This window comes from Priapulus caudatus, unplaced genomic scaffold (assembly GCF_000485595.1).
Source record: "Priapulus caudatus unplaced genomic scaffold, Priapulus_caudatus-5.0.1 Scaffold358, whole genome shotgun sequence".
In the NCBI taxonomy this organism is placed as follows: domain Eukaryota; kingdom Metazoa; phylum Priapulida; class Priapulimorpha; order Priapulimorphida; family Priapulidae; genus Priapulus; species Priapulus caudatus.
Genome location: NW_014577419.1, coordinates 146,149 through 158,897, shown reverse-complemented (window position 1 = coordinate 158,897; position 12,749 = coordinate 146,149). Strand labels below are relative to the sequence as shown.

Here is a 12,749-nt window from a genome sequence, read left to right as displayed (position 1 = left end):
TCGTCTCACTCTCGTCATCTCTCGTATCCCTCTTCTACACTTCTCGTCATTCTCTCCTATCTTTCCCTCTCCATTCTCCTATCTCGTCTCACTCTCGTCATCTCTCGTATCCCTCTTCTACACTTCTCGTCATTCTCTCCTATCCCTTTCTCACCTTCTCGTCATTCTCTCCTATCCCTTCTTCTCACCGATTTTCCTTCCCGCTCATTCTCTCGCTATCCTCTTCTCACCTTCATCGTCATTCTCTCCTAATCCCTCTTCTCACCTCTCAGTCATGCTCGTCCTATCCCATCTTCTCACCTTCTGCGTCATTCTCTCCTATCCCTCTCTCACCTTCTCGTGCATCCTCTCCTTATCCTCTCTCACCCTCTCGTCGATCCTCTCGCTATCGCCTCTTTCTCACGCCTCTCGTCACTCTCCGTGACCACCTCTTCTCACCCTCTCGTCAGCCTCTCCTATCCTCTTCCTCATCCTCTTCGTCATCCTCTCCTAATCCCTCTTCTACCGCCTGCTCGTGCATTCTCTCCTAATCCCTCTTCTGCACCTTCTCGTCATTCTCTCCTATCCTCTTCTCAACCTCTCGTCACCTCTCCTATCCTTCCCTCTGTCTTCTCTACTCCTCACCTTCGTCATCCTCTCCTATCCTCTCTTTTCACCCTTCTCCGTCATCCTCTCCTCATCCTCCTTCTCACCATCTCGTCATCCTCTCCTATCCCTCTTCTCACCTCTCTGCGTCATCCTCTCCTATATCCTCTTCTCACCCTCTCTGTCGTCATCGCTCTCCTATCCCTCATTACTCACCCTCTCGTCATCTCTCCATATCCCTCCTTCCAACCTTCTCGTCATGCCTTCTATCGCCCCTATCCTATCTTCTCAGCTTCTCCCCTCTTCGTCATCCTCTCCTATCCCTCTTCTCACCCTCTCGTCCATCCTACTCCTATCCCTCTTCTCACTCTCTCGTCATTCTCTTCCTAATCCTCTTCTGCACCTTTCATCGTCATTCTTCTCGCTACGTGCTCCCTCGTGTCGTCACCTCTTCACCTTCTCGTCATCCTCTCCTAATCCCTCTTCTCACCTATCTCGTCATCCTCTCCTATCCCTCTTCTCACCTTCGTCATCCTCTCCATATCGCCTTCTTCTCACGCCTCTCGTCTCCATCTCCTATCCTCTTCTCACTTCTCGTCATCTCTCTCTATCCCTCTTCTCACCTTACTCGTCATTCTCTCCTATCCTCTTCTCACCTTCTCGTCATTCTCTCCTATCCTCTTCTACCCTCTCCGTCATCCTCTCCTATCCCTCTTCTCACCCTCTCGTCATTCCTTTACTCCTACCCTCTTCTCACCCCTTCTGGTCATTCTCTCCTAATCCTCTTTCTCACCTTCTCGTCATTCTCTCTATCCCTCTTCTCACCTCTCGTCATCCTCTCTATCCCTCTTCTCACCCTCTCGTCATCCTCTCCTATCCCTCTTCTCACCTCTCGTCATCTCTTCCTATCCCTCTTCTCACCTCTCGTCATTCTCTCCTATCCCTCTTCTCACCTTCTTCGTCATTCTCTCCTATCCCTCTTCTTCACCTTCTCGTCATCTCTCCTATCCCTCTTCTCACCTTCTCGTCATCCTCTGCTATCCCTCTTCTCACCCTCTCGTCATCCTCTCCTATCCTCTTCTCACCCTCTCGTCATCCTCTCCTATCCCTCTTCTCACCCTTCTCGTCCTTTCTTAATCCTCTTCTCACCTTCTCGTCATTCTCTCCTATCCTCTTCTCACCTTCTCGTCATCTCTCCTATCCCTCTTTCTCACCTTCTCGTCATCCTCTCCTATCCCTCTTCTCACCCTCTCCTCCCTCACTCCTAACTCTTTCCTATAACTCTCTTCTAACTCACTCCTGACCGTCTCCTCACCCTCTCGCCCCCTCTCCCCACCCTCTCTTAACCCTCTCCTAACCCTCTCCCAAATTCTAACACCTATCAACAACCCCCAATCCTCACTGCATAACCGTAACTCGCTGCTAGCCCCCCCCTCCCCTCGCCCCCCCCCCCCCCTGAGAGAGAGAGAGAGAGAGAGAGAGAGACAGAGAGAAAGAGAGTATATATATATATGTGCATGGTCCTACTACGAACCAATGTATGTTTAACATACATGGGCTCACAGCACTTTGTCTAACATGATCATCCTTCTGTGGCCAAGATCAGAAATGAAAAATATCTGATGCACCCCTCATTGTTCATGCATATTGTCATTTGCAGAATCTTCATCAGTCATATTGCCTTTTTCCTGAACAGTGCTAGCAAACATGCCCCCGTAAAACTCACTTTTCAGGTCAGGATTTACGCTAAGATTATAAACAATTGTTTTACACGAATAATAATTTTGCAGGGTTGTACATCTTCAATTTTGGCAAATCTAGTTGGTGATCATCGCAAAACGCACCAGGATCAGCACAGATTGTAGTTCATTTTAAATTCTCACGCCAGTCATTAGAAACGTGATGCTAACTTATACGCGAGATAAATGAAAAATGACACATTTTCTAACCAGAAACTCTAGGACAACTACGTGGGAATGTATGTGCTACTAGATGGTATTTTTTGTTTACACATGTCGACAAAATCGACGTTTACAAAACAATCCTATCGCTGCTCACCCCTCACTTTCACATATACAATGTGAATAGTGACTGCCACTCACGTATCGTCCGTAGATGGGAGAGCATATGAACATCACGAGTTCAAATACACTAAAGATGAATCCTATTTGCGATTCTGTCGCGCCCTTCTTTTCTGCCTGAAATCGAAAAAACACATTCAATGCTGTTAAATACTTTTTTTTTTACTTTTTTGCTTCACACTTTCTTGCGAATTCTTGCAATGGAATGTTGAGATACACTTACCTTGAACTTGTCTATGGTGAAATATAATAATATATGTTTAAAGTGGTATTCAATTTTTTCTGCTGCACCTGCTCAGAAAAATACGAACGTCAAACGTTGTACTTTGTCAATGTTGCTATTATAGCCTTGTTCCCACGAGACCTCGTATTTACGAATTACGATATTTGCGAAATACCGAATCTGAGACAAATACGTGACCGAGTGTTCACACGCTAATTCACGGCTCCAGAAATGCCGTATTTGCGAGCTGCGAGCTGCTTTAAGCCTGACGCACATTGCCGAACATTTTCCCAAAACAAATGTTCGTCCGAACAAATGTTTTTGTCTGGCAATGTGCGGGTGAACAATTGCTGAGCGCACATTGCCGAACATTTTCCCAAACAAATGTTTGTCCGAACAAATGTTTTTGTCTGGCAATGTGCGGGTGAACAATTGCTGAGCGCACATTGCCGAACATTTTGCAGCGAACAACCTCATGGCGCCGTCTAGTAGCTGTGTTGTAAAGAGTCACGTGATCGGCGTGTGGCCAATCGGCGTGATAGGAATTTACAAATGTTCCTAGAATTGTTCGACATTCAGCGCACATTGACAAACATTCGACGAACAATGTTCGAGATATCAAACATTTCGAATCTTCAGAAACATTGTTCGAAACAAATGTTCGGCGACTTTTTTCACCGCACATTGCCGAACATTTCATGGAACATTGCTACGATAATGTTTTTGAGCAAAATGTTCGGCAATGTGCGCCTGGCTTTATTAATGTATTTGCCTTTTATGTTTACATGCCACAGCACCATCTCTTGGATGTTTTATAAGTAAATATAGGGATTTTCAATAAAATAATGCGTTTTTAATGTATTTACCACGATTTACGTATAGAAACTATATATGTTATTTTTACTGATTTCTCCGTATATTTTCTTGGAGTTTTCATCGTCTTTCAATGCCTTTCGGTAGATTTTTCGGCGTTTTCTGCGTGATTATTATTTTGCGCAGGCACTCATTTTGGAAATCCTCCAATATTTTTACTTCTTCCTTAGTTAAGTTAGTCCATGTTTCACTGTTATTTAGGAAGGAAGGTAAGGTCTCATCCGCGCGCAGCGCTTAGGATCAACAGCAAAGCTGTGCCGCGCAATCTTGTATTATGTCTCTCTGGATGCTCATACTGACTCAATGGGACATAGATCCATGCACTACCCCATGTAGCTGTGAAAAGATTTGCAGTAGATGGCACGATAGCTAAGGCATTAGCAACAAGAAACGTGCTTCAAATCATGTTAATTCTTGTTACGTCCTTCTAAGCCTGTTATCCCGTGATGCGGTGTACAACAGAGTTTTCTCTTTTACTCATGTCTTCTTAAAAGGGGTCACAGCATGGTAAAAAAACTGGTTCTCTTAGAACCTTAGGGCCTTTCTTCTACTACGCACAGGTATTTTTTAAACATTTTTGGCAAGTATACCTATTCCAAAAACACTGATGGTTTATCAATGGATCTGTTCAGGAGTCTATCAATATTGATAGACTCCTGATCTGTTGTATTTACCATCAGGATATGCACTGCGAATGTACACTGTAGAGCAGCTTGCTTTAAAAGGAAATGTCAATGTTTACTATTAACATACGCATGAAAAAAAAGCATAGTTACACATCTGAATGAGTCAGCTGCCAATCAAGCTTATATCACTAATCCTAACCCCATAGTCTAAATATAACTCTGCACATGTAACCCTTCGCTCAACTTCCGCAAGTACATATATCCTGTAGTACAACGAGGGTTTTCATGGGTAGATAAATTCCAATGTACATAAATGCATGCATAATGTACAACAGACTCGGGATGACAGTGTACATACCTCGCCGGGGAAGAAGGGAGCGATGAGTGAGAAACAGACCGTGTGGCAGAAGTTGGCCAGCCCCATCTGCACCAGCACTCGTTTCTGACGGCTGGTGTACTTGTAACTGCTGCTTTTCCCATCGAAGGCCGGGTCCCCTGGCACAGCCGAGCCATCTGCGTTTTAAGACAGCAATGCGATCACCATCCAGGGGTAGAAATTAACTTTTTAATAAGGGAGTCCCACGATTTTCAGGAAGTCACACGGACTCCTGCATATGTCAAAATCAGGTAGTCCGGCAGTAAATCAGGGAGTATATGACTCCGGACTCGGGTTAATTTCGCACCCTGCCATCGCTCTCCAGGGTTTTAACACCCAAGAGAAAACATTTCTCTGGGAAACTTTGACGTGTTTCCCCAACAATTGGGTTCACCTTTCATGACTGCGAGATGCAATTAAGCTACCCGCCAATCAACAATTTTCGAACAAACTCTTGCTTGCATATTGCAAATTTTATTGTGTTTCAGACACATGAGAGATAAGTTAAGTTTCATGTCCTTTCCAGAATCAAGCTCAATGACAACTTTTTTCCAGGAACAATGCTTATATTCAGGGATGTTCTAGTCCTGGAAAACGTCAATTAAAAATTCCTGGATTTTATCTATGTTCTATATATAGCCTTGTTAATCATGATTTATCCCACAACGAATGACCGGCACATTTGTCGGTGTGACAAAATGCTACGATTACTTACCACTTTTGAAGCAATTGTCTTGGTCGCTCTCGTTTAGTCTTGCCTTTCGCTCGGTACTAGTAGAGAGCAAAGGAGACGTTTCTGTTGAGTCCCGGGTTACCATGGCTGTGATTTGATCTCCAGAATTAATTACAACCGTGGGTACAATGTATATGCCCCATTAAGCACGTAGCAATTAAGCAGCCAGTCACATAAACGTTCCTTTTAGCACGCGTCTTGGCACGTGTGAAAACTCAGGCTGGCATCCAATCAACCTTGTCTGTGAACTGAAAGAAGTTCATATGTACAGCATGTTAATTTCAAGTGCATACTTCTCACCACCATGAGGATGTAATGCATGCACGTTTCCAAAAGATGTATAGATACTATCAGGAGTATGATAATATAGGAGTATGACACTCCAAAATACGTGAAATTCAACATTTGCTTGCCTAATTTTACCGATGATATATTACGTGCAACTCGATAAAAATTACATCTAAATTAGCGTTGGACATCCACCTCTCACTCAAAGTTTACTTAGTTTCCATACCTCTTCTTTTTATGGAGATATAGCTTTGAACGTCACACATGGTTCATAGCTTTTGACTAGGCTTGTGGCTTAGCTTTCCTCGCCTTCCTAACTGTTGTTATGCAGTGTGAGGAATGGTCTCTTGTCTGTTCACAAGAATGCCCCCTGTTGGCGGTGGCAAGCGGGGTGCGATGGGGGGTTTGAAAGTACGTGTAACCGTAACCGCCAACAGGAAAGCTAAGCCACAAGCCTAGTCAAAAGCCATGAACCATGTGTGACGTTCAAAGCTATATCTCCATAAAAAGAAGAGGTATGGAAACTAAGTAAAGTTTGAGTGAGAGGTGGATGTCCAACGCTAATTTAGATGTAATTTTTATCGAGTTGCACATAATATATCATCGGTAAAATTAGGCAAGCAAATGTTGAATTTCACGTATTTTGGAGTGTCATACTCCTCCTATATTATCTTACTCCTGATACTATAATATCTCTATAAAACACTACTGACCGAATTAATTAAATCCAGGGCCAGAGTTGCACAATTCACATCCAGTGAGCTAGCCCCACAGCTACACCAGTGCAAACTAACTGTGAGTATAATAGTTCAATACCTAGGAGGGATATGTTTGCACATACCCAGATATCTGTTCCCAATATCAAGATTTTAATCACAGCCAGAGACAGCTATCTCAATGCACACATGAGGGTGGCCTGGTGGCCTGCATATCAGAAGTAGATAATAGGGAATTCCCAATATATCTACTTCTGATATCGTGCAGCTCGTGCATGACCATACTGACGTCTCTATCACTGTGCATGTAAAGCTTTCTGGCACTTCAGGGTAGTGACACCAATAGCTAGGGGTCTAGTGGTTTGGTAATATACTAAATGTTAGCACTATACGATAAGAAAGATTGAATGTAAAGTTGCAGTACATGAATGTAATATGCATGTCACACATGCCATATGTCACGTGCTGTGATACGTTTCTTAATATATAATCGCAACATAAGCATGCAATCATTATAATTTATATATATGTAATACTGCAGCCACAAATATTTATCAAAAAATAGTAGATTACCCTACTACATTTGGTTACTATGAGTACGAGAAATTACAATACATTGTTTGTTGGACTGGATCATTCATTGTTTACCTAATTAGTACGAATAGTAATTACCTAGCTGGAATATATAATAATCATATAATCATGATTATGAAGGACCCGGCCTATACATAAAATTACTGGACAAGGTCAGAAACGAAATACTCTACAAGAAGATCAACACCATCCCATGGAGCCATACAATCATAATCAGGAGACTCTGATGGCTGGGCCATGCAATGAGACAACCACCAACAGCTCCAGCCCAGAAAGCAATGGCTGAGTACTTTCGACCTGTGTGAAAGGATCCCGGACATCCGAAAACAACCTGGTTCGATGTGATGAGTAAAGAGTATCGAGATGAGCCACGATCTTGAGAGACTAGAGTTCCCACAAGCACTTGGAGTGTTTCAATAAAATATAATGATAAATAAACACGAAATGTATTTCCTACAAGTCTTAATGTTTCTCTACTCTCTTTCGCCTATTAATTCTTATTGCAGACAATTTCCCGTTCAAACGCTCCTTTCCAATACACACTGTACCATCCTGTTGTACTTAACTTTGGGGATTGCGACACTTCCAGAAAGAATTTTGTTGAGAAGGTTGAGTCGGTTCTCTTTATGGCGTAGTTGAAGATTTGGCCAATTATGTGATAGTAAGACTGCAGTTACGCAGTTTTTATCATGTTTTAATCACGATCTATTTACTCTTGTTTGATATCGGTGCAAAAACTCTTAGCTTATGTTAATAATGTACATTATATAGCCTACCGATGTCGATGAAAATAAATTTTACTTGAACTTGAACTTGAACACTGCAACAAGGATACACCGCACGCACGCCGCCGCACGGTCACACTTATAGTTATAATATAGTGCACGTCTACTGGCACATGATCGTGAGCTTTGGAGGCTGGGAGCGCAATGACTGCTATGGTCACAGTAGCACTAGTAGATGAAGCGTTCACAGTAGCACTAGTAGATGATTATGCTGATTCATCATGAAGTCTGAAGTGAAGATAATGCTGATTCATGATGATGATGATTATTTGACGTTATAACTATATTGAATTTATAATAATGACGCTACCTTCTTCTGTAATCCTTGATAGCTCTACGTGTACGTCACTTGTGGTAAATCTGAGTACTACACACCATAATACAAATGTTTTTTTCTTACATAATCTATAGTAATCTTAGAGGTAAGTCCTCCATTAGGTGGGTCCTTGGTAATGGTAATAAAGTTGAAGATAGAGCCGTGATAGCGCTGTGCATTCGCCGGGTGCGCGTCCAATGTAAACGTCAACATTCAACATACGTATGAGCACATTATTCGTATGTCAGCCTAAATAAAAAACTTTGCCATATTTGCCATTTATAATTAGCAAAATATAATAAAATTAATAAACCGTATATATAATAAATAAATTGTACTTTTTTATATATAGCACTATTAGTTTAGTAATGTAGGGTCGTTTTATGTTTACGGAAGGGAAGAAGTAGAAACGTTTGAAATCACTACATAGTTTTTACCTGCGCTGGTTCCATCATGGCGTCCTCCAGTGAAATTTTAAAGAGACATTTCCCGGACATAGATTCAACAGTTTTAGATTATGTAAATGGTATGTACATTATTTTTTGTTTTCCTTTGGTCACATGCTATGTAATATACGGATAAGACAATTAGTTTTTCGTTTAATATTGACAAAATAAATACAGTGGCTTGATATCTTGGTTCCTTTTACAAGTTGCCATTGCATTTCGTAATCGTGTCAAATTGAAATTGTAGTTTGTGCGCCGTGAGTCGTTCCTCATTAAATCTACGTTGGTTTATACGTCACTCTGTGATGGGTTACATTGGTTTACCACTACCACTCAGTCACCATTGGCATTGTACCAGGGTTGACAAGCCTCACGCATTTGGAGTGAGACTCACGCAATTCAGCACAATCTCACGCTCTCACGCACATTTCTGATACTAGTCCCCGAAAATCTCACGCAATTGCAAGAATCCAGTTTTTCTGTGCTTACTTGCCCACCTTTGCTTATATAAGCAACAAATATCATGTTCAGATTGCTGATGAGGGCATCAAATAGCACCCCATTTAAAAAAAAATTCCTACCGGGGGAGGGGGGACATAATCCCAACCCTACATCCAGTCATCCACCCACCCCCCTTTCGCGCCTGCGGCGCGAAGGCTAAGGCCAAAGTCCTTAGATTTTCTGATTAAAAAAAAATCTCACTCATTTTTAAAGCTACCCCTTGAGAGCCCTGATTGTACTGATAAACTAAATTTAATCATGAACACACTTCATCACATACCAGTATGACAGTTCTTGACAATAACTAGATTAAAAAGCTTGACGCGATTTCCATGTCATTCCTATGAAATATACTGTCGTAAAAACTGTCATCATATATCAGCAATAAAGTATAATGCATTCACTAATATTACATTGTAATATGTCATTTACTGTTATTTTCGAAGGAATTATCGAAGGCGATGCAGACGAATTTAACGAGGCTCAAGATCTACACGACGTGATCGGTGACTTCCTGGTAGACTCCACCGGAATCACGAGCGATGACGAGATACTAGACATTTGCCAAGAGTTATGGTGTATCATGAACGGGTAGGTGCTTCTAAGCGCTCGCCATTCAGACCTCTCCATTTTAAAACGAATCAAAGAACAACAGGCCTAAAATGTTCAAACGTTCAAAATGGTTAAAGAGGTTTTCAAAAGATTGTCAATCATTTACCCCCTCCCCATGATCGCGTAGTCGAAAGAAGTTGAAAGGCTGACCGATAGAAAGTAGATAGAGTCAATGCTTTTGGATGTGTTTAAATTTTCTTCTTTGTCTTCTTCTTTATCTACAGGGCTTCTCCCAGCTAGCTTTTTTCAAGCCATTATAGTAAAAACTAAAAATGAGACTCTAACATAAAAAGTTAAAGGAAACATGATCAGCTCGTAAATTTTTCGACTAAAGGTTCATAATGTGAACCCAGCTTAATGAACACAAACTAGCTAGTGCAGGGTTTCTGTCAGAATTCTACCTAATATGGAAAGGTATGTGTGGAATGCATGTGAGGCTAATGAATTAAAAAAATTTGACGAGTTGATTAATTCAATTTTTCTCCAGCAATGTTGAGCAGAACGGAGGAACGCAGAGAAGTGCCGTGGGTATGCGAAAGCTGGACAAAACGGTACACCTCAGTACAAAGGCGCAGGAGCAAAACACACGGCTAGAGGCAGACTCGAGTATATGGCTCAAAGTAAAGAAAGACGAATCGGTAAGTTTTCCCATCGCTTAAAAACTAATTACAAAATCTAAATATATATTATAGGTACAGCTTCGCATTGCACCCGTTCAAATGTCTGTAATCATGCCCGATAGGTTTCTTATCTTGAATTATCTTCTGGCATTTTTGTTATCTGATACTATCTTAAAGTGATTACGTCACGAATTTCTAGCATCATCAAGTAGTATATTTGTGTGTTATTTGTACAAAATAAAATGTATGAAAATACAATTAGTGTTTCTGTTTACTTTTCATGCTTATATACCTTCTTTATATGCCCTAATTTGCCGGTGAAAAACAGAGAGACGCCAGTATCTGAACAGTACTGGGGGAATAGTGTTAGACAACAGAAATTACCAATTCGTCTAGATTTTTGCAAATTTAACCAACGTAAAAACATTTTTATCAGGTGAGAGTTTAAGGATATATTTAGTAACGTTAGTTCTTACTTTTAATGTAAAAAAATGGGATTTTTTTTTTACAAATTTTACCATGGAAAATTCGTGACGTAGTCAATTTAACTGGTGTTATCTTGTGTTGTGTAACATTGTGGTACACAGCAAGTAGATCAGAAGAAGCTAGAAAAGGCAGAAGCTAGATTGAAGCAGAAGCAGGATAAGCGATCTGGTGCACCGCCGGTAACAAATGGGTGAGTTACGCCAATATTCCACTCGCCCCAGACTTATATGGGGACATGAGCTTGGATTTTAGTTACTGCCAGACACTCACTTTGAGCAAGAACCCTGCCCACTAATGAATGACATGGCATGCCTAAGATGTATCAACCATCAATTAACAACTGATGTTGGTATAATTAGCAACGTAGCATACAGATTATTATGAAATGTATAGTAATGAAAATTAAAAAATAGAGTATGTAAATAACAAATAAGGTACATAAATTGGTATAATCGATAGGGAAAGCCCAACAACTGTTCAAAACAAACTGTTTCAGCTACACACCTTCAGAAGCTACTGCTAGTCAGGCAACCAACAGGAAGGAGACAAAGATGGAGGCCAGTGGCTCAAACAAAACCTTTGATGTACACATTGAGAACTGTGATATTGCATTTGGTGACAAGTGAGTTGTGCATTACCTGTCTCTCTGCGAGTTAATGTCATCCGATTTCATTGTAAATACCAGACGCTAGCTAATTAGAAAAGGCTGTGAATTCAATTTGTAAGAAGAGGTTTATTTATAAAGTGTAACATATGTAACGTAGTAAAACTACAGAGTGATATTGCATAACATAATATTGACTACCCTTATTTACATTACATTATTACATACATTACATAGAGTACAAGTACCCACTTTACATAAGACGAAACGAATCTCCCTACACATACATGCTGGTTCGTGTCTGCTTACAGAGTATTGCTACGAGGTGCCGACATTCAGATGTCGTTTGGCAGACGATACGGTCTGTGTGGACGCAATGGCATTGGAAAAACAACTCTGCTCAGGATGATATCCAGGTACGAATATGCCCCCCCTCAAAAAAAAAAATTGTATTAGCATCCAAACATTATTATACTTCCCTAATTAGCATTTCAAGTTTTTCCTGGAATATTATACATGAACATATGTGAAGCACGAAGAGAGGTCGCAGGGTCACGTCCCACCGCGCGTCGTTTGTCTCTCGAATCTCGCGAATCTTAATTGTTGGGTTGCTTGCTGTCTCCTGGCAGATATCGTTATCTGATCGTTATCTGATCATTATCTGATCGTTATCTGATCGTTATCTGATCGTTATCTGATCGTTATCTGATCGTTATCTGATCGTTATCTGATCATTATCTGATCGTTATCTGATCTTTATCTGATCGTTATCTGATCTTTATCTGATCGTTATCTGATTGTTATCTAATCGTTATCTAATCGTTATCTGATTGTAATCTGATCGTTATCTGATTGCTATCTGATCGTTATCTCTCGGCAGTGCGCAGCTGCGCATCCCGTCGCACATCAGCATGCTTCACGTAGAACAGGAGGTGGTTGGTGATGACACGGCCGCTCTGCAGTCCGTGCTCACCTGCGACTTCGCGCGCGAGCGTCTGCTGAAGCTGGAGCGAGAGCTCAGCGCACAGGTGAACTCCACCAGGTGAGCGAGGGCAGGTGAGCGAGGGCAGGTGAGCGAGGGCAGGTGAGCGAGGGCAGGTGAACTCCACCAGGTGAGCGAGGGCAGGTGTGCGAGGGAAGGTAAGCGAGGGCAGGTGAGCGAGGGCAGGTGAGCGAGAACAGGTGAGTGAGGGCAGGTGAGCGAGGGCAGGTGAACTCCACCAGGTGAGCGAGGGCAGGTGTGCGAGGGAAGGTAAGCGAGGGCAGGTGAGCGAGGGCAGGTGA

At 41.8% G+C, this 12,749-nt stretch overlaps 2 protein-coding genes across 2 annotated transcripts in view; one reads left to right on the top strand and one right to left on the bottom strand.

The window, feature by feature from the left end:
• LOC106809485 (MFS-type transporter SLC18B1-like) overlaps positions 1-8,396 on the bottom strand; it is a 26,040-nt gene extending 17,644 nt beyond the window's left edge. The window contains exons 1-4 of the mRNA XM_014812573.1: positions 8,191-8,396; positions 5,480-5,745; positions 4,747-4,901; positions 2,644-2,783 (exon numbers count right to left, since the gene is read on the bottom strand). Of these exons, the coding sequence (XP_014668059.1) occupies positions 2,644-2,783; positions 4,747-4,901; positions 5,480-5,582 (398 nt within the window). The 5' untranslated portion in view covers positions 5,583-5,745; positions 8,191-8,396. The remainder of the gene's footprint in view (positions 1-2,643; positions 2,784-4,746; positions 4,902-5,479; positions 5,746-8,190) is intronic.
• LOC106809489 (ATP-binding cassette sub-family F member 3-like) overlaps positions 8,187-12,749 on the top strand; it is a gene marked incomplete in the record, with an annotated part of 13,471 nt that continues 8,908 nt past the window's right edge. Inside the window, 7 exon segments of the mRNA XM_014812577.1 lie at positions 8,187-8,234; positions 8,593-8,722; positions 9,590-9,734; positions 10,243-10,393; positions 10,963-11,051; positions 11,358-11,483; positions 11,777-11,881. Of these exon segments, the coding sequence (XP_014668063.1) occupies positions 8,650-8,722; positions 9,590-9,734; positions 10,243-10,393; positions 10,963-11,051; positions 11,358-11,483; positions 11,777-11,881 (689 nt within the window).